The following is a 21,963-nucleotide window of genomic DNA, read 5'->3' as shown; positions in this document are numbered from 1 at the left end:
CACAAAGTATGCATGGGAACCAAACACATATTCATGAGGCCTATTACAGTAATGGCAGCAAGTTACATGCATGTTAAGACTACACTAAATTATAAAAGTGAAATGCATTTTAAATGTCCCTGCAATGAATACAGAACCATGATAGGAAGCTTTGTATAATATATACGGTATATATATATACGGTATATATATATATATATATATATATATATATATATATATATATATATATATACGGTATATATATATATATATATATATATATATATATATATATATCTATATATATATATATATATATATATATATATATATATATACGGTATATATATATATATATATATATACACACACACACACTCTCAGTTCTGCTTGTGTTATTGCAAACTTCTCTGGTAGAAATTGTGTTCACTAATATGAGAGATGCATGAAAGGGCACAATTTGCATATTTCCTGTAGGTCTAAAATGTAAGACTATATATAATTAACAGCTAGGAAGAATTTAAATAACAGTTTTAAATTACAGTATAGTAACCTGATAAATTGAAAACCATAAAACAAAAATCTTTATAAACAACTGTATTCAGAAATTTAAAAAAAAAGGTACATTGTGCAAAATAAAATAAAAAGACTGCAACCTCAATGGAGGTAGTAAAATATTAAAATGAACAAGACACCTAATATTTTTGTTTGTTGCCGTTTTCATGAAACCCAAACTTTTTCTTTTATTATTCAAATAGAATATACAGTTTTAAACAAATTTCCAGTTTACGTCTATTATTAAATTTGCTTGATTCTCTTGGTATCCTTTGTTGAAGGGGCAGCACTGCACTATTGGGAACTAGAAGAACACATCAGATGAACCAATGACATATATAATTGCAGCCGCCAATCAACAGTTAGCTCCCAATAGTGCATTACTGCTCCTGAGCCTACCTAGGTATGCTTTTCAACAAAGAATACATAAAAAAGGAAGTAAATTAGATAGAAGTAAATTGGAAAGTTGTTTCAAATTGTACTCTCTATCTAAATTATGGAAGAAAAGTGTTGAGATTCATGTATTACAGTGCTTTGTTTGTTAAAAAAAAATGTATATTCCTGAGCTGAATAAACCAGCTTTTTCTGTAGGAGGTAATGAGCAATGTATAGTTATTGGCTGCAATTCCTGTAATAATAATAATATGCAGATCTTTTTATGTTTATAAAGAACAATATGAGTACAATGTTCATGGAGGGTTTTAGATTATTTACTGCTGTATCCTGGTAAGAAAGACAAAAAGTTTATTTGTTTTTATTATTATTATTTAATAGGGTGGGAAAGAGTTCACAAGACGGTCAGGATGGCACAACAGTAAGGCGAGCTGTGCAAGTAGTGGTGGGTGTCGTGAGCTGATGGGACGATGAGTAATGGGGGGGGGGGCTAATTATCTGACCCAGGGTTTAATCTGGGCTCATATGACAGAGTGGGGGGGCATGGATTTGGTTAAGTTCTGAGCTTTATAGACACTAAAAGTTTACACTTATTTTGTCAATATTTAAACAGCTAATAAAACTTTAAAACATACATCTTCATGTTAATCTCAGACTAATCTTTTCTTTGAATGCATCATTCTCTCTAGCATTTATTTTGTGTTTAATGTCCCTTTAAGACAGAGAATGTAATTTCATGCTGTCTTTTGTTGAAAAGCATAACTAGGAGCAGCAATGCACTACTGGCAGCTAGCTACTGATTGGCAGCTAGCTACTGATTGGCAGCTGTACATGTATGCCTCTTGCTAGTGGCTCACCAGGTGTGTTAAGCTATCACCAAGTAGTACATTGCTGCTGCTCCTTCAACAAAAGATACCAAGAGAATGAAGCACATTTGATCACATTGGAACATTGTTTAAAACTGTATGTTTTATCTGAATCATGAAAGAAAATGCTTGATGTCCCTTTAAGGCGCAATGTTAGCATATAATGAACATAACCGCGTTCAAGAGGTCTGAGGTCTGATTTGTTACACTGGGGCTCATTATAACTGGCAAAAAATATTTTTAAATTGTCAGAAGGAAGCTCTGTGTATTTTGCCGTTCCTTGGTTTTATATTAAAGTGGAGGAGTGGATTAGGAAGTCAGAAAATGTGAGTAAGGACATGTGCAGTAAAAGTAAGAATTGAGTAAAAAAATTCAGACTAGTAAAGAGAAAACAGAATGAAGCACTGACAGTATGGAAAAGTGTGTGTAATAAGCATGTATTAAATAGACCAAATGATGTTGCCTGGGTTAGTGTTCATATGTTTGCCAGCTAGACAATTCCTGAGAACGTGTGGTTTAGTCATGTCTGAGATGTGTCCTATGTATGGTTGTGGCCAAACTGAAAGTGTAGCTTGTGTTCTGGAACTGGACAGGTATTTGCATTTCCAGCCTTGCTATAGTTCTAAGCTGTCTTGTGTACCACTGTTCTAGCATTAGGGAGTTTGGGTTTAAAATGTATTTCCTTACCCCAAATCCTCTGATCCAATGGAAATGTTGCTGAGGATATTGGTGGAATAAATCCCCTGATTTTTTTGCATGAGCATTGGCACTACATAATTATTTTACTTAAAAAAAACAACTGCTGACTGGCAAATAATTTTATTTCAAAAATGGCATTTGTATTGCCTATGTAGTCAAAAAGGGCCACCAAGTTGCTGCATACAGGTGACTATGGATTCATTTGTCAAAAGCATGCAGATGGTTTTGCTGGATAAAAATCTAGGCAAAAAAAATAACAAAACAACAAGGCAAATTATATATTTCCTTTGAAGAGCAGAAAGGACTAAAATTATGGCTGACAGTTCATAAGACGACAAGTGATTAGATTTTATACGTAGAACTTACAGGCCTTAGAGGTGCCAAAAAGCAAATTCTCTAACCTGCAAATGCTGAAAATTAAATAGCTGGTTTAAAGTGATGATAAACTTTCCCCTTTATAAAAACAGATCCAGAATGTTAGTAATATTTTAGATGGAGTTGAATTCATCAGCTGTAATGATGTTGCTCTATAACTTACTTTTTAATATAGATATAAAATTTAAATTCAAAAGTCAATTTTACTGTGAGCTAAAGGTTTAAATTGTTGTCCAATCAGGGCTCTAGCTACAGCAAAAGTGCCATTTGGGGACAGTGCTGATTGGAGAACAATTCAAACCTTTAGCGGTGGAGTACGCAGTATTTTAATTTTATATCTCCATTAAAAAGTAATTTATAGCGCAACAACTGATGAATGAAACTCCATCTAAAATATCACTAACATTCCAGATCATTTTTTAAAAAGGGGAGAGTTTACCATCACTTTAAGCAATATGCAGCATTTTGAACACCTGCGTTATATATTTTTCTTTTTAGCCTCTCTTGGGAGTGTGGCAAACGTTTTGCACAAAAGCAAGTTTAAAGGGACAGTCTAGGCCAAAAAAACTTTCATGATTCAGATAGAGCATGTAATTTTAAACAATTTTCCAATTTACTTTTATCACCAATTTTGCTTTGTTCTCTTGGTATTCTTAGTTGAAAGCTTAACCTAGGAGGTTCATATGCTAATTTCTTAGACCTTGAAGGCCACCTCTTTTCAGAATGCATTTTAACAGTTTTTCACCACTAGAGGGTGTTAGTTCATGTATTTCATATAGATAGCACTGTGCTTGTGCATGTGAAGTTATCTGGGAGCAGGCACTGATTGGCTAAACTGTCTGTCAAAAGAACTGAAATAAGGGGGCAGTTTGCAGAGGCTTAGATACAAGATAATCACAGAGGTTAAAAGTATAGTAATATAACTGTGTTGGTTATGCAAAACTTGGGAATGGATAATAAAGGGATTATCTATCTTTTAAAACAATAAAAATTCTGGTGTAGACTGTCCCTTTAATGTGACTTGTATAGAGATCTAACTGCTCACCGTTCTGGAGAGATCCAATCGCACTTCCTCCTTCCTCATTAGCTGCAATCGAACATCTGTGTCAAACTTTCTGCACTGCTGGATATGTTCATGACTTCCCAGAGGTTGCTCACTGCAGACAGAACAGTTACAGGTTTTCACTTAAGGACACCTAACATTGTACAGCTAAACAAATACACAACAATATACTGGCTCAGCAGATATTGAAATGGGAACAACCCCCCCCCCCCCCCTAGAATTAGCAAGCAAAGATTGAGAGCAAGGACGACAGAGAAGAAAAAGGGTGGACAAGAGAGAAAGAAATTGAAAGTTATACAGAAAGGGTTTTAAAAAACATTTTTCCCTTGCTTCATATGAAAGTAGGCAGTTTAAAATGTATTACACCTATTTATTTTTTTGAAAAATGTTGCTGTCTTAAAGGGACATCAAACCCAACATTTTCTTTTATGATTCAGATAAAGCATACATTTTAAACAACTTTCCAATTTACTTCTATTATTAAATTGTATTAATTATCTTGATATCTTTTGTTGAAAAGCAGGTATGTAAGCTCAGTAGCCTGCATATGACTGGAGCACTATATGGCTGCAGTTTTGAAAGAATGTTATCCATTTGCACGAGCACTAGATAGATGGCAGCTCTATTGTCAATTTTGCTTCATTCTCTTGGTATCCTTTATTGAAGGAGCAAAAAGAACTGCTGGGAGCTAGCTGAACACATTGATAAGCCAATGAAAAGCATATATATGCAGCCACCAATCAGCAGCTAGCTCCCTGCTCTTGAGCCTACCTAGGTATGCTTTTCAACAAAGTATATCAAGAGAGCATTAATTAGATAATAGAAGTAAATTGGAAAGTTGTTTAAAATGGTATGCTCTATCTAAAGCACAATATTTATTTAAAGGGACATTCCACCCAAAATTAGAAATCGACATGGATGCATTTTAGTTTTGAATTAAAGCATTTTTGTAATGTATATGTATTACTAAAAATGCTTCTAATAAAAGCTATAGCCGTTTCAAAAGTGTATTTAAGTATGCTCCGTGCACCAGCATTTTAAACACAGCACTTGTTCAACGAGAGCCTAAGGTGCTGGTACCATCTGGTAATGGCTCAGTTTGTTAATTGCTAACATGCTACAAGCCCAAACTGGTGCTCTCAGCAGCTGCATTGTTTAAAATGCTGTTGCACAGAGAATATCTAGCTATTCTTCACATGCACATGCAGAGAAAAATGTTAACACTAAAAGAATAATAACTTTCACTAGAAGCATTTTTGCTAATACTTGTATATTGTAAATCTGTTTCTATACAAAGATGTAATTCATCTATGTGCATTTAAATTTTCACTGGAATGTGCCTTTAAGAGGAAGGCAAAGGGTGCAAAAGAATATTGGAAAGATATATAGAAGGAGGGCGTGTCAGGGGGGATCGGATAACAGACTAAATGGAACAGAAATACAAAGAACAAAAATAGTGCACAAAAAAAGGGAATGAGACATCCCAAGGGCCTGATAATCTAAATCTCCACTGTGGTGAGATTCTCTAAGACATCTCGTCAGTACTGAGATCTTTCAAACAATTTTATAAAGACACGTTAGCCGTTTATCTCACTACGCAGGGCTCTGAGGTGTGAAGAAGAGAGACACCTACTTTACAATTTAATGCTAAAAAATAAAGATTTTGTGTGATTTCTTTCCCTGCTGGCGAGCATTTAATCATCAGATCCTGAGGTAGAGTTTCTGTTAGGGGCATTAAATAAAATTGCTACTGCTGTGGCTACCGCCTCAATGTAAAGCATAGATAACCCCAGCTACAGTCTGTCAGATTCCCCTGACATTATGTTTTCCAACCATAACTTTATTACACCGGGATACATGGGCTGCAAGATCAGGGTATACATGAGATCTCTATCATGGTCACTATTGTGTCATCTGTTATCATGAGGGAAAGACAGACAAACTGAGGTATTAAAAATGGATGCGGAAAGAGAAAGCGGTCAAGGTGGAAAAAAATGGCACAAAAGAGAGAGATAGAGACTTTGTTGCTGAACAAAGAAGATCACTTTGTGGGGAGACATTGAAAAAAATAAGATATGATTATCATGACATAATAGTGAAATATTAAATTGCTAAAAGCTACAACATTTTATTACTGCAATAATGTGTGCCTCTAAGTAACATCAGCCAATCACAGACCAGTATATGCATACACTGAACTCTTGCACATGCTCAGTAGGAGCTAGTGCCTCAGAAAGTGTGCATATAAATAAACTGTGTGCAATTTGATTTTAGTGTCCCTTTAAAGTGAAGCGCAAAAATATTGTCTCTTATTTGCGCTAATATTGCTCGAGCGTGATCAATAGTTCTACTCTTGCACTCATATTTCAAGTAAAATATTTCATTAATTATTCCTAAGATAGTCTAGCGTCTGCTAACATCTGAATGTCAGATAGCGTGGGTGTGCTAAATCCGTCACATAATAGACTATGGGGGTGTGCAGTAAAATTCATGTTATATATTTCTCAATCTCTAAGGAGATGATGCACACAAAAAAAAATGCTCAAGTCATGGAGTTTTTCATTTTCTTCTGTACTTTACTATTTCAATGAAAAATAAGTATAAAACATCTCATACATACCTATATACACATACACCTTTGACCTCTTCCTAGTCACACCCCCTTGTCATATACCATATCCCTTTAATTCTGCCACAAAATCTTCTTTTATTAAACCTTTGTTTCATAAGTAGTCAAAGGGGACAGTAAAGTCAAAATTGCATAGAGAATTTGTTCTCTTGGAATACTTTGTTGAAGAGTAAACCTAGGTGGGCTCATAGGACTTCAAGAGAGTTCACATGTATTTAGCATTTTACGGCAGCAGTATTTGTAACTTTTTATTTTTCAACATTTTTAAAAACAAAGTTGCAAACACTACTACTTTCATAGAACTTTCATAGACTGCTAAATACATGTGAACTCTTGAAGTCATATGAGCCCACCTAGGTTTACTCTTCAACAAATAATACCAAGAGAACAAAGAAAATTTGTTTAAAATTGTATGCTCCATCTAGACCATGAAAGTTTAATTTTGACTTTACTGTCCCTTTAAGTCCTAATATAACTTAATATCTTTATTTCCATAGCATTTCCATGTGCTTTGTTATGCAACTAACGAGTGATAATGGTTTTCTTCAGGACAGGTCTCAAAGAGCACTAAATTTTACAGAGTAACACTTGCGAGTGCAGTAAGTGCACTAATATTTCTATCCATTAAAAGTACAGAGAGCGCACATTTAAGATGCTTTAAATTTGTAACCATCTATATGAAATAACTGTGTTATTCTTAGTGCTCCACTTGTAATCACTTGTAAGGAATTTAATACCTATAAATAGCTTAAAAACATAGTTTAAAAATCCACTCCAGAGCAGCAATGCAATTTTACACCTGAGCTGGATGTGGCCGGTGTACCAATCAGGAGCTGCATATGTGCGTATCTTCCAATCACCAGCCAGGTCCAGCTCAGGAGCAGGATCCAATGCAGTTCCAGATGTTAAATGTATAGATTAGTACAATAATAAAATGATCTAACATAGGTTATTCTACTATTGCACTATTAAAGGGACTTGAAACCCAACATTTTTGTTTCATGATTTAGGTAGAACATACAATGTTAAACATCCTTCAAGTTTACTTCTACCATCAAATTTGCTTCTTTCTCTTAGTATCATTTGTTGAAGGAGCAGCAATGGACTACTGGTTTCTAACTGAACACATGAGTGAGCTAATGACAATAAGTATATGCAGCCACCAATCAGCAGCTAGAACCTAGGTTATTTGCTGCTCCTGAGCTTACCTAGATAAATCTTTCAACAAGAGAAGGAAGCAAATTAAATAATAGAAGTAAATTGGAAAGTTGTTTACACTTATATGCTCTGTCTAAATCATGAATGTCTAATTATGACTTTACGGTCCCTTTAAGTCCCTGTAATAGTAGGAAACCCTTAATCTATCATGGGGATACCCCATATTATTATTATATAATTTCTCACTCCTGCTTTAGCCTCTTGGTTTCTATTGTCTGGTGATGTCCGGTAGACTGTGTCATGCTTGGGACAAAGATAAGCATCAGTATATTATTTAGTGACTACTATTTATATTAGCACCAAGCCAGACTAGGATTTGTGCATACTCCTTTGTGGGGTAAAATAAGTGATATGGAGCTTGCCAGGAAAACCTGTGTCATGTGACACAGTGTGTTGTTACCCACTCTGGGAGCCAAGGGGTTAAGTCATTCTCTTTTATGAATGCTACATAATTTCCCTGATAACAGCATTTCCTTAAACAGGTAGTCTTGAAGGAAAACATCCTGCTGTGGAGAAAAAGAAACTTGCTATTCCAGCCATATCCATGTAAGGTCAAAAATGACAGCGATGATTAACCATAATTTTTTTTTAAATTAATAAAATGGTTAAAGGGACACTGAACCCACATTTTTTTCTTTCGTGATTCAGATAGAGCATGAAATTTTAAGCAACTTTCTAATTTACTCCTATAATCAAATTTTCTTCATTCTCTTGGTATCTTTATTTGAAATGCAATAATGTAAGTTTAGATGCCGGACCATTTTTGGTGAACAACCTAGGTTGTTTTCTTGCTGATTGGTGGATAAAATCATCCATCAATAAAAAAGTGCTGTCCAGAGTCCTGAACCAATAAAAAAAAGCTTAGATGCTTTCTTTTTCAAATAAAGATAGCAAGAGAACAAAGAAAAAATGATAATAGGAGTAAATTAGAAAGATGCTTAAAATTGCATGCTCTATCTGAATTATAAAAGAAAAAAAATGGGTTCAGTGTCCCTTTAACAGAGAAGATTATCACCATAAATCATTGCTTGAATGATGTATTCAGAGCAGAGATTAGCCTAAGACTAATTTGTACATGTATTTATATTAGTTGTTGAAATATAAAAAAAAGGAAATTTATGCTTACCTGATTAAATTTAATTATTTTACGATATGACGAGTCCACGGATTTCATCCTTACTTATGGGATATCGCCTCCTGGTCAGCAGGAGGAGGCAAAGAGCACCACAGCAGAGCTGTATATATAGCTCCTCCCTTCCCTCCCACTCCAGTCATTCGAGAAAGGAAAAGCCAAGGTGCAGAGGTGACTGAAGTTTAACAAAAATAAAGACCTGTCTTAGAAAATGACAGGGTGGGCCGTGGACTCGTCATATCGTAAAATAAATAAATTTATCAGGTAAGCATTAATTTCCTTTTCTTTTACAAGATATGACGAGTCCATGGATTTCATCCTTACTTATGGGATACAATACCAAAGCTATAGGACACGGATGAAAGGGAGGGACAAGACAGGAACCTAAACGGAAGGCACCACTGCTTGAAGAACCTTTCCTATCACTAACGCAGGCAAAGAGAATGACTGGAGTGGGAGGGAAAGGAGGAGCTATATATACAGCTCTGCTGTGGTGCTCTTTGCCCCCTCCTGTGACCGAGAGGCGATATCCCATAAGTAAGGATGAAATCCGTGAACTCGTCATATCTTGTAAAAGAAATAAGGGTAAGGTTAATGTTCATAAGGCAATGGACGCCGCCATATTGTAACTTAGGTTACACTGAGGCCAATTAGGAATGGTTATAAATAGCTTACTAGAGTGTGCAACCAATAACTGTGTGGAATATAGCTGTGTCTGCAATTCCATGTTTAACATGAATTGGAAAGCCCACAATATTTAGAATTAACCTTTTAACGCCGTTATGCCGTTCCATTCCGTCATAATTACACTGGGCTTTAGAGCCGTTATGACGGAATAGAACGGCATAACGGTTTTCAGCTCCTGTGCCCCCTCCGTTATTTTCTTTGTTGTGGATCCGGTTGGGGGATGTGCCTAGCACCTCTGGCACTCCCCCAGGATCCAATCAGCATGGAGGGGGTGTATCGATTGTCCCCTGTAACACTGTAGCAGCCAATGAGTGGAATCATTGGCTGTTACAAGTGTATCCGCTTCCTCTCTGCTCTCAGTGCGATCTGAGAGAGAGAGGAAGACAGTTTAGTGTTGGTGTGTGCTGCAGAAAGCGGAGAGGGAGAAAAAATATAGTTACAAACAATATATATATTTTTTTTGCTGCTGATCACAGAGCTGCTACTGTGATCAGCCTAATATAACTTGCTTAGCCTGTTAGGGCTTTGATCAGTGTTGATCAAAAGCGTTGGGGGTTTATTTGTGGGGGTTACATATATATATATATATATATATATTGTTTTTGCTGCTGATCACTGAGCTGCTACTGTGATCAGCCTAATATCACAGTGATCAGCCTGTCAGGGTTTTGATCAGTGCCCAAAAGTTTATTTGTGGGGATCTTTAGTTATTATTAACCCCTTCCCTGCTGTTCCCAATCACTACCCTTCCCAGTTCCTTTTTTTTTTTAGTTTATAAAAAAAAAAAAAAAAAAAAAAATATATATAAAGAAAAAATCATAATTTAAAAAAAAAAAAAATAGGGAATAGGGTGGGTGGGAATAGGTGGGTGGTAATTGGGAGGTGGTAATTGGGGTGGTTTAGTGGGATTTTGGGGAAGGTGAAGTGGTAATTGGTGGTGGTGAAGTGGTAATTTGTACTGAAAAAAATCCCTTATGGCACGCTATTCAGCAGAAGAGGCTTATGCCATTCTTGCCGCAGATTCAGGGAGTGAAACCCTCTCTGCTCTGTCTGACAGCGCAACCCTTACGGCATCAGATATAGAGCCCCTGAGTGATACATCTGATGCTGGTGCTCCCTGCCCGCCACCTAAAAGGAGGCGTCGCACAAATGACCAAAATTAGATACCCCCAAATTTCACTGCCCCAGAAATGCCAGAATTTACTGAGACTCCTGGCATAACAAGTGATGTTCCAGTATGTGAGCCAATAAACTATATGTCACTGATTCTGACAGATGCTATGTTTGAGCATATAGTTGCTCAAACAAATTTATATGCCAGCCAGTATCTGTCCAAAAATCCCCAATCTCTGTATGTCAGAAAAAATACCTGGCATCCCACTGACATACCAGAGATTAAAAAGTTTTGGGCCCTGACATTAATAATGGGGATTGTGAAGAAACCCAGCATTCGTTCATACTGGAGCCAGAACCCCATCCTGGCTACCCCTCTTTTTCCAGGGGTTATGAAGAGGGACAGATATGAACAATTGCTGCGGTTTCTCCATTTTAATGATAATACCAAGTGCCCCCCCAAAAATGACCCCCTGCATGACAGGTTATATAAACTAAGGCCCCTGATAAGCCACCTGTCCCAAAAATTAAAAGAAGTTTACATACCTGAGCAGGACATTTGCATTGATGAGTCCCTCATGAAATTTAAGGGGAGATTGCTTTTCAAGCAATATATACCATCCAAGAGGTCCCGCTATGGGGTAAAATTTTATAAGCTCTGTGAATGCAGTACTGGGTATACCTGGGCATTTCGCATCTACCAGGGAAAGGATAGCCACTTGGATCCACCTGGCTGCCCAGATTCAGTTGGCACAAGTGGGAAAATTGTGTGGGATCTCCTACTACCCCTGCTAAATAAAGGGTACCATTTGTGGCTCGATAATTTTTACACCAGCACAGAGCTATTAAAATTTTTGTTTTATTTTGAAACCGTGGCCTGTGGCACAAGAAAAAATCGCAAAGGTTTCCCCCAGAAGCTGACATATGGAAAAAAAAGTAGGGGCACAACGTCAGCTTTACGCCACAATGAGCTACTGGCCCTTCGGTACACTGATAAAAAAGATGTGTACATGCTCTCCACAATGCACGATGAAGCTACAGTGCCAGTGTCTGTGAAGGGAAGATCTGCACAGATCCGAAAGCCAAAGTGCATTGTGGAGTACAACAAAAACATGGGGGGGGGGGGGTAGATTTAGCTGACCGGTGCCTGCAGCCATATCTAATTCAAAGAAAAACTAGAACTTGGTACAAAAAAGTAGCCTTTTATATTATGCAGATCGCAGTATATAATGCATATGTGCTGTACAAAAAAACAGGCACAGGGAAAACTTATACTTTTTTGGAATTTGTGTTAAATGTAACATCTGATATTTTGTTTAACCAGACCCCTAATCCTCCCACTGTTCAATCTGAAAATGTTGAGCGACTCTGTGGCAGGCATTTTCCCACTAGGATCCCCCCCACTGCCTGCAAATTAACACCCCAGAAAAGATGCAGAGTCTGCTATAAAAAAGGAGGGAGGAGGGATTCTAGTTACCATTGCCCTGACTGCCCCTCTCAACCTGGCCTCTGTATCACTGATTGCTTTCGAATATATCACACAGAGTTAAACTTTTAATTTGAAAGCAATCTGTATGTGTTCCTAATTTATTTTATTTTATTATTCTGTATTCCTAACTTCATAAATCCCCTGACCTTGTCCTGTCCCTTTATATGTTAAGCCCATCCACTCTAAGGCCATTATAAGTTATACAAAACAACTAAAATACTCCTTTTAGAATATCCTGAGTTATCTACTTTTGCAAATGGTATGTCATGAGGGGGGTAATTTTCATTCCTGGGCTGCCATACTGTCTCAAAGGCAACATAGGGCCAGAAAATCAATGTGCCAAATTTCTATGCAGACCCTATATTGGGCCCTGTAACTTCCTAAAACCACATAAAACCTGTGCATAGGGGGTATTGTTGCACTCATGGGAGATCACTGAACACAGATATGGGTGTATTATAGCAGTAAAAAATATAATGATGTTGATCTAAATAGAAAACATGCAAAGTCTGTGTGAAAAAAACAAATAAAAAAATATGACCACTAAATTTGACCAGGTTTTGTGACTAAGTGGCTACAAAAAAAGACTAAACATAGTCCTTTTTTAATACCCTGGGTTGTCTACTTTTGCAAATGGTATGCCATGGTGGGGTAATTTTCATTCCTGCGCTGCCATACTGTCTCAAAGGCAACAAAGGTCCATAAAATCAATGTGCCCAATTTCCATGCAAATTGGCAGACCCTATATTGGGCGCTGTAACTTCCTAAAACCACATAAAACCTGTACATAGGGGGTATTGTTGTACTCATGGGACATCGCTGAACACAAAGATGGGTGTATTATAGCAGTAAAACATAAAAGGATGATATAAACAGCAAAAAGGCAGTGTTTTTGTGATAAACTAAAACTGAAATATGAACATTACCTTTGGCCAGATGTTGTGACTAAGTGGCTACAAACAAAGACTAAACATAGTCCTTTTTCAATACCCTGGGTTGTCTACTTTTATAAATGGTATGCCACGATGGGGTAATTTTCATTCCTGGGCTGCTATAATGTCTCAAAGAGGACAAAGGCCCATAAAATGAATGTGCCAATTTTCTATGTAAATGGGCAGATCCCATATTTGGCCCTGTAACATCTGTAAACCCCATAAAACCTGTACATGGGGGGTACTGTTTTACTCTTAGGACATTGACAAACACAAATATGTGTGTTTTATAGCAGCAAAACATAAAAGGTTGATGACAGAAACAGCCAAAGGGCAGTGTTTGTGCAAAAAACGCATACAAAAAAAAGGAGCACTACATTTGGCCAGGTGTTGTGACTTAGGGTCTTCACAAAAAGATGTGACATGGGCCTTTTGGAATACCCTAGGGTGTCTTCTTTTGAAAATGGTATGCCATGATGGGGTAATTTTCATTCCTGGGCTGCTATAATGTCTCAAAGAGGACATGGCACAGAAAATTAAGGTGCCAAATTTCCATGCATAAAAACTGAAATGGGCAGACCCCATATTTGGCCCTGTAACTTCTGTAAACCCCATAAAACCTGTACATGGGGGTACTGTTTTACTCGTAGGACCTTGACAAACACTAATATGTGTGTTTTATAGCAGCAAAACATAAAAGGTTGATGACAGAGACAGCCAAAGTGCAGTGTTTGTGCAAAAAAACGCATGCAAAAAAAAATGACCATTACATTTGGCCAGGTGTTGTGACTAAGGGGCTTCACAAAAATATGTGACATGGGCCTTTTGGAATACCCTAGGGTGTCTTCTTTTGAAAATTGTATGCCATGATGGGGTAATTTTTATTCCTGGGCTGCTATAATGTCTCAAAGAGGACATAGGCACAGAAAATTAAGGTGCCAAATTTCCATGCATAAAAACTGAAATGGGCAGACCCCATATTTGGCCCTGTAACTTCTGTAAACCCCATAAAACCTGTACATGGGGGGTACTGTTTTACTCGTAGGACCTTGACAAACACTAATATGTGTGTTTTATAGCAGCAAAACATAAAAGGTTGATGACAGAGACAGCCAAAGTGCAGTGTTTGTGCAAAAAATGCATGCAAAAAAAATCACCATTACATTTGGCCAGGTGTTGTGACTAAGGGGCTTCACAAAAATATGTGACATGGGCCTTTTGAAATACCCTAGGGTGTCTTCTTTTGAAAATGGTATGCCATGATGGGGTAATTTTCATTCCTGGGCTGCTATAATGTCTCAAAGAGGACATAGGCACAGAAAATTAAGGTGCCAAATTTTCATGCATAAAAACTGAAATGGGCAGACCCCATATTTGGCCCTGTAACTTCTGTAAACCCCATAAAACCTGTACATGGGGGGTACTGTTTTACTCGTAGGACCTTGACAAACACTAATATGTGTGTTTTATAGCAGCAAAACATAAAAGGTTGATGACAGAGACAGCCAAAGTGCAGTGTTTGTGCAAAAAACGCATGCAAAAAAAATCACCATTATATTTGGCCAGGTGTTGTGACTAAGGGGCTTCACAAAAAGATGTGACATGGGCCTTTTGGAATACCCTAGGGTGTCTTCTTTTGAAAATGGTATGCCATGATGGGGTAATTTTCATTCCTGGGCTGCTATAATGTCTCAAAGAGGACATAGGCACAGAAAATTAAGGTGCCAAATTTCCATGCATAAAAGCTGAAATGGGCAGACCCCATATTTGGCCCTGTAACTTCTGTAAACCCCATAAAACCTGTACATGGGGGGTACTGTTTTACTCGTAGGACCTTGACAAACACTAATATGTGTGTTTTATAGCAGTAAAACATAAAAGCTTGATGACAGAAACAGCCAAAGTGCAGTGTTTGTGAAAAAAAACGCATTAAAAAGAAATGAGCACTACATTTGGCCCGATGTTATGCCTAAGGGGCTTCACAAAAAGATGTGAAATGGCCCTTTTGGAATACCCTAGGGTGTCTTCTTTTGAAAATGGTATGCCATGATGGGGTAATTTTCATTCCTGGGCTGCTATAATGTCTCAAAGAGGACATAGGCACAGAAAATTAAGGTGCCAAATTTCCATGCATAAAGACTGAAATGGGCAGACCCCATATTTGGCCCAGTAACTCCTGTAAACCCCGTGAAACCTGTACATGGGGGGTACTGTTGTACTCGTAGGACATTGACAAACACAAATATGTGTGTTTTATAGCAGTAAAACATAAAAGCTTGATGACAGAAACAGCCAAAGTGCAGTGTTTGTGTAAAAAACGCATACAACAAAAATGACCACTACATTTGGCCAGGTGTTGTGACTAAGGGGCTTCACAAAAAGACGTGACATGGCCCTTTTGGAATACCCTAGGGTGTCTACTTTTGTAAATGGTATGCCATGATGGGGTCATTTTCATTCCTGGGCTGCTATAATGTATGAAAGGTAACTTAAGCCCAGAAAATGAATGTGCCAGATTTCTATGTAAATGGGTAGGCCGTATGTTGGGCCTTGTAAATTCCAGAAAACTCAGAAAACCTGTACATGGGGGGTATCGTTATACTCATGGGACATCGCTTAACACAAGTATGGGTGTTTTATTGCAGTAACATATATCAGGATGATGATATTCACAATAAAATCATTTGGAAAGCTTCAAATTTCTTAATTTCTCACACTTACTTTGATTTTTTTTATATAAAATTATAGTTGAGAAATAAATCTTTTATGCCAAAAGAAAGCCCTATCTGTCCTCTAAAAAACAATATATAATTAGTGTGGGTGCACTTAATGTGAAAGGGGTAAATTATGGTTGAAAAGACATATAGCTGAAATTCAAGGTTTTGTTTACGTTCAGAACTTGAACAATTGCCTATGTCATGAAAGGGTTAAATTATAGAACAAAATAAATAATGAAAGTATATTACAAAGTTGTTGTCCCTGTAAAAAAATAAACTGAACAGTGACTAATTCTTTTTAACAATATGCCATTTAAAATTGCATACCCGGTTCAGATGCAACTATTGTACAAATACAACTATACTCCGCTCCTCAACCAATTCAGAAAAGACCTGGCAGGGTGGCGGATGTGTGGCTTCTCTTGGATGGGCAGAGTGGCGCTGATCAAAATGAACATGCTCCCACGCATATTATACCTTTTTCTGGCCCTCCCCATCAAACTGATCAAAACAGATATTGTTAAACTACAGGCTGATATATTGGCCTTTATTAGAGGGCCAAAATCGGCCAGAATAGCAAAACAAGTGGTCTGTAGGAGTAGAGCGGCGGGGGGAGTGGGAGCCCCAGATCTCTTGGAATACTATAAAGCTGCCAGACTAGCCCAAGACTCCTGCCTCCTGAGAAGGTCGGAAGAGGCCACCTGGGTGTTCCTGGAGATGGAACTGGGGGGATGGGAGGAAAGAGACTCGATTCTATGGGACGCACAAACCACTCACCCAACTAAGACATACACCAAAACATACACTACTGATCTGACTATAAAGACTTGGACACAGACACTTAAAAGAGCAGACCTGTTCCCGGAATTCTCTTTAATGACACCAATCAGATGCCTCTTATCAGGAGACTCCCGCAGACTAGTGACCAAATGGGAAAACAAAGGGCTTTACAGAGTAGCGGATGTAATACAGGGGGGACAATTACTTCCTTTTACCCAGCTACAGACAAAACTGATTCCTATAAAGCTCCACTGGTACCTATATCTCCAGTTACGCTCCTCCTTACACTTATTCCTGAAAAACTCAAAAAAGGGACAAAATACGGTGTTAGAAACCTATGGAACAAGCCTCACAAGGACCAAACACAATATCTCTAAAATATACATAACACTACAGACACCTCCAAACAGATCTAAATCCATGATAATGGCAAAATGGGAGAAAGACTTGAACATAAGTAAGGAAGTACAGGAATGGGAGGAACTATTCCAAAGAGCTGATAAAGGGTTAATTAGCATGGATCTGAAGGAAAATGTTACAAAGACCATATTTAGATGGTACTTAACCCCAGTGAGGACGGCCCATATACAACCACATAGCAGCAACCTATGTTATAGAGGATGCGGAGAGCTGGGATCCTATAAACACATGTGGTGGGAGTGTAGGGAAATACAGGGGACATGGCAAAAACTCTCCGCTCTCATTAGCCAACTACTAGAAGAAGAGGTTACACTCACTATCCAACAAGCGTTACTACACGACAACATAGATAGATTCCACAGATACATCAACACATTCATCAGAATTCTGTGCACGGTGACAAGGGTATGCATTGCAAAATACTGGAAGATAGGATCACCACCATGGTTAGAAGTATACAATAAAATATGCCACACCTACACTATGTATGAATACGCAACAGACACGTTAAACAACAGGGCCTCTTTTCAGAAGACATGGTACTACTGGATCAGCAATGCAACACTCCCCAGAGGAGAACGAGCTGGCCGACTTAACCCCTAGAGGCTGGATTTGAATAACTTCCGTAGGCCTTGGAGGATCGCTGGGAGGGGGGACACTATTCCCCCCTCCTTTTCCCTTTCCCCCCCCCCCTACCCTTTTCTGAAATCATTATGTTTGAAAAGAGTTTTTGAGGAAAACTACATATCTTAATCTAAAAGTTTACTTGATCATTCCGAGAATTTAGAATTTATCAACCTTGTTTTTTGCTGTTTTATTATTGAGCAACAGTCACATATGATAATTATTTTGTAACAACCAATTTGGAACAACCTCCAGGATACAAAGACTCAATTTGGATGACTCTGGATGTTGGTGCAATGTTCCGGCACCCAATGCACACAAAGTTAGATCTCTTTGGGACTATGGAAGGTATTGGGATGTGAGGGAGGATGGTGGGGAGCACTGCTTGGGTACATTGGGATTATCATCTACTGTTATCTTGATGATTATGTTTCTGGAGAAATGGTTGATCAGCCTTTGTATTGTAAGTATACAAGATTTATGTTATCAATAAAAATATTTAAACATAAAATTGCATACATAAAAAGCATAGTGAAGGTATTTTCTTTCTTTTTTCTTTTCTTAAAAGAAGTGAGCTAAAGTAAACATATGTAAGAGCTTCAGAAATGTTTGAGCCTGTTTCTTCTCTTGTGCAGCCTAATGTGCAATTTAAGTGAGGTCTGGGATATCATGTAATTTATTTTATAACCAACATTACAAGTGAAAAATGGCCTTGGTGGTAAGATAAACACAACTAACATGACATTCATAGCTGCCAACATTTAGGGAGGGGGGGGGGAATCCAGGCAAACTCTGTAACAGAGCAATTTAATATACAGTTTACAGAAGTAAATATAAGTTACAAATTATTATTTTCATCATCAGGTATTTGTAGAGCGCCAACAGGTTCCGCAGCGCTATGAACCTAGGTGGCATATAAAAACGATTACAGGGATCAAATGGGTAGAGGGTCCTGCCAAGAGTTGCACTGTTGTAGTGGGCTCTTATGAAGGTGAACTACAAACAGTTGGGCTCATAGGCTTACATGCTATGGGGTTTAAGGGGATAGCAGTGGAGATAGGAAGGTTAGTGTAGGTTGTAAGCATCCCTGAATAGTAGAGTCTTCAGGGAGCACTTGAAGCTTTTAAAACTAGGGGAGAGCCTTGTGGAGCAAGGCAAACAGTTCCATAAGATGAGAGCCAGTCTTGAGAAATATTGTAGTTGGGAATGTGAGGAGGTAACAAGAGAGGAGGAGAGGAGGAGATCATGAGTGGAGCGAAGGGGACGGGAGGGAGAGTATCTGGAGACAAGGTCTGAGATGTAGGGGGGGAGCAGTGCAATTGAGGGCTTTGTGTGTCAGAGTGAGAATTTTGTGTTTAATCCTGGAGGCAAGAGGAAGCCAGTGAAGGGATTGGCAGAGAGGTGCGGCAGATGAAGAGCAACGTGCAAGGAAGATGAGCCTGGCAGAGGCATTCATTATGGATTGTAAAGGAGCTAGGGAGACCAGGGAGGATAGCGTTGCAGTAGTCAAGGCAGGAAAGGATGAGAGAGTGAATTAAAATCGTTGTTGTGATCCAGATCTTAGTGTGTTGCACTTTCACAAGAAATCCGGCTCCGAAAAAGAGTTGAATGGCGCAAGTGGCAGCCATATTTGTCATTCATTTCATAGCGAAAGAGGCAAATGCACATCCCTATTGACTGAGGTAAATGAATCAAATTTGTCTTATTATACCACACTGCTGGTTCTAATGTAAAGTGAAGGAGACTCAATATGGAAACAAATATATACAGTACATAAAACTGCAACTGTAAAATATTTGCATGTCTGCTTTGCTGTGGTAAAGTAGATAAAATGAAATGTGTCACAAAGGGAGCGGCCAGGGTTTTCTAGGGGATTTTTCACCTACACCTCAGCCCAGCATGCAAAGTTCAAAATGACTCCATTACTCCTGTGCAATATCTCTTGTTATCATTGTGTCTTGCCATGTCCAAGCTGAAGAGGTTGTCTTGTTTTTATTTTATTGCTCTTCAACTGTTTTCAAGTTTTCCTTTTTTTTTTTTTTTCATATATTACTTTTCGTTTTAAATGTATTTGTTCTGTGAGGTTGTGATGGCATTTTTGCGATGCTGGTCTCCTTCTTATGGGCTGAGAAGTGAACAGTTACTAAAAATAGATGCAGCTTCATTTGGTCATAAAGGAGTTTAAAGGACCACTAAACACATATTGTGAACTACATGATTTTGAACCTTCATATCTGAGAATAGTTTTGCAATGAAACTGCAGCTTTATTTTGTCAAATGAGTATATTGTTTTATGTTTATTGATTTCACAGATTTCCCTGTCCCCCAGAACAAAAGAAGTCTTGTGAACCAATCACAAACTAATATTCAGATACTCTGTTTGCACATGTGCAGTTGAGAGAGATTGGGGAAGCCTGCCCTTATCTCTTCCCTTAAAGGGACAGTTTAACAAAAAAAACATCCTCTTTAAATTGTTCCCAATTATCCATTTTACCAGCCGGAGTGTATTAAATGGTTTACAAGTAGCCCCTTTACCCTTATTTCTGCATTCAAAATAGCTGATTTAGCCAGTGGTATTCCCACCTATGATGGTCCCTTCCGACCAGGCTATTGACAAGCTATGTAAACACAGCCAGCAGAAGAAATTACACTCCCAGTGGGGTGCAGGATAGTTAAGTAATAAAACATTAATTTTCCATTGTCCTACCTAAGTATTGAGTCTTTGGTTTTCCGGACAAATATAAGATAAGGAAACAAATCTGTATACACAAAGTGATAACATGAGATCTGATATTACCTGCAAGCTAAACCAATTTCAATAGGTTGTGGTTTAAAAACACAAAAACAGCTAATTCATTAACACAAATAAAACTGAAAACTGAAAATGCAATTTCTCATACATTTTATATTCTGCAGCTGGTATAACAAGTCTTTTGAAATACATTAAGGGAAAAACAATTTTACAGTGTACTGTCCTTTTAATTTGGTTTAGCACTGATTCCACTTAGTTACCATTGCAAAGAATGCTTCTCTTATCATTGTTGATGCAACACTTCTTATAATCTACCTTTAACAAACCTGTGACTGCTGTGAATCTTAGGGGGGGGGGAGGGTGAAGTAAACAAAAGCTTACATAAATTGCCCAAAAGTATTAACCCAAACCTCCCTGGGAGAAAGTGAAACAAGCACAATTTTTAGATGTATTTTACAGCAAAATAAATAATGAATGTATATTGCAGTAATGTATCACTTGTAATAATAAAACATTTTATACATTGTTGAAATGTCAAGTTAAATGGTCCTTTAACAAGCAACTAAAGGCTTTATGGAGGACGGGTACAAATCTTTATACATTTAGGAAGGATACATACATTTAGGTTTTTATATATGTTTCAAAATAACACTTTAATTTTGGTACAAAAGCAGAGGTGTACAACTATGCTGATATTATATAATGACTCACCCTGTTAGCTCATAAACATGCTGGAAATGTCACATGTTGCTAGACAAAAAGCAAAATCTGCCAGCATTGAACTTGCCCCACGAGTGCAAGTTTATCTCGCTCAGGAACCTGGCAGGATACTCCACCAAAACCTGCCCACCCAATCTGCTAATCTTGGCACCTCCTGCATCCTGTAATCCTCAGAGACTGCAGTCAGGGTGGGGAGAACAAACTGGGCAGACATGGGTGTATTTATGTAGAATATATAATGGGGTTAAAGAGTTTAATTCACAACCTATTTTTTTTCCCATTTCTGACAAATAACATGCAGTGTCGCAACCCAAGTGAGATCCTTAAAGTGAAAGTAAACTTTGATGAATGAAAGCCTGTTTTTTAAAAATACTATTAAAAACAGGGGCACTTTCATTCATCAAACTTTAGAAAGCAGCCGTTTTGATTAAAAACTTACCTTTGTTTTTTTCACAGCCAGAGCAGCTTCCCCCACCCGGAGATCCTCTCTTCACACGTCAGCAATGACTAATCCAGCTTCCTCCAATCACAGCATGGCCTCAGGCAATGACTCCCCTGGGGGGAAAGCCGTGATTGGAGGAAGCTGGATTAGTCATTGCTGACGTGTGAAGAGAGGATCTCCGGATGGGGAAGCTGCTCTGGCTGTGAAAAAAACAAAGGTAAGTTTTTAATCAAAACGGCTGCTTTCTAAACTTTGATGAATGAAAGTGCCCCTGTTTTCAATAGTATTGTTTAAAAACAGGCTTTCATTCATTAAAGTCTACCTTCACTTTAAAGGGACATTTTAGTGTGTGTGTGGGGGGGGGGAGATACATGC

General features: G+C 38.0%; 1 protein-coding gene across 1 annotated transcript in view; it reads right to left on the bottom strand.

Moving 5' to 3' along the window:
* PIK3C2B (phosphatidylinositol-4-phosphate 3-kinase catalytic subunit type 2 beta) overlaps positions 1–21,963 on the bottom strand; it is a 315,182-nt gene that overhangs the window by 202,810 nt on the left and 90,409 nt on the right. The window contains exon 6 of the mRNA XM_053706696.1: positions 3,916–4,027. Coding sequence (XP_053562671.1) covers positions 3,916–4,027 — 112 coding nt within the window. The remainder of the gene's footprint in view (positions 1–3,915; positions 4,028–21,963) is intronic.

The sequence above is a fragment of the Bombina bombina genome, chromosome 3 (assembly GCF_027579735.1).
Source record: "Bombina bombina isolate aBomBom1 chromosome 3, aBomBom1.pri, whole genome shotgun sequence".
Classification (NCBI taxonomy): domain Eukaryota; kingdom Metazoa; phylum Chordata; class Amphibia; order Anura; family Bombinatoridae; genus Bombina; species Bombina bombina.
This window is presented reverse-complemented; position numbering and strand designations above follow the sequence as displayed.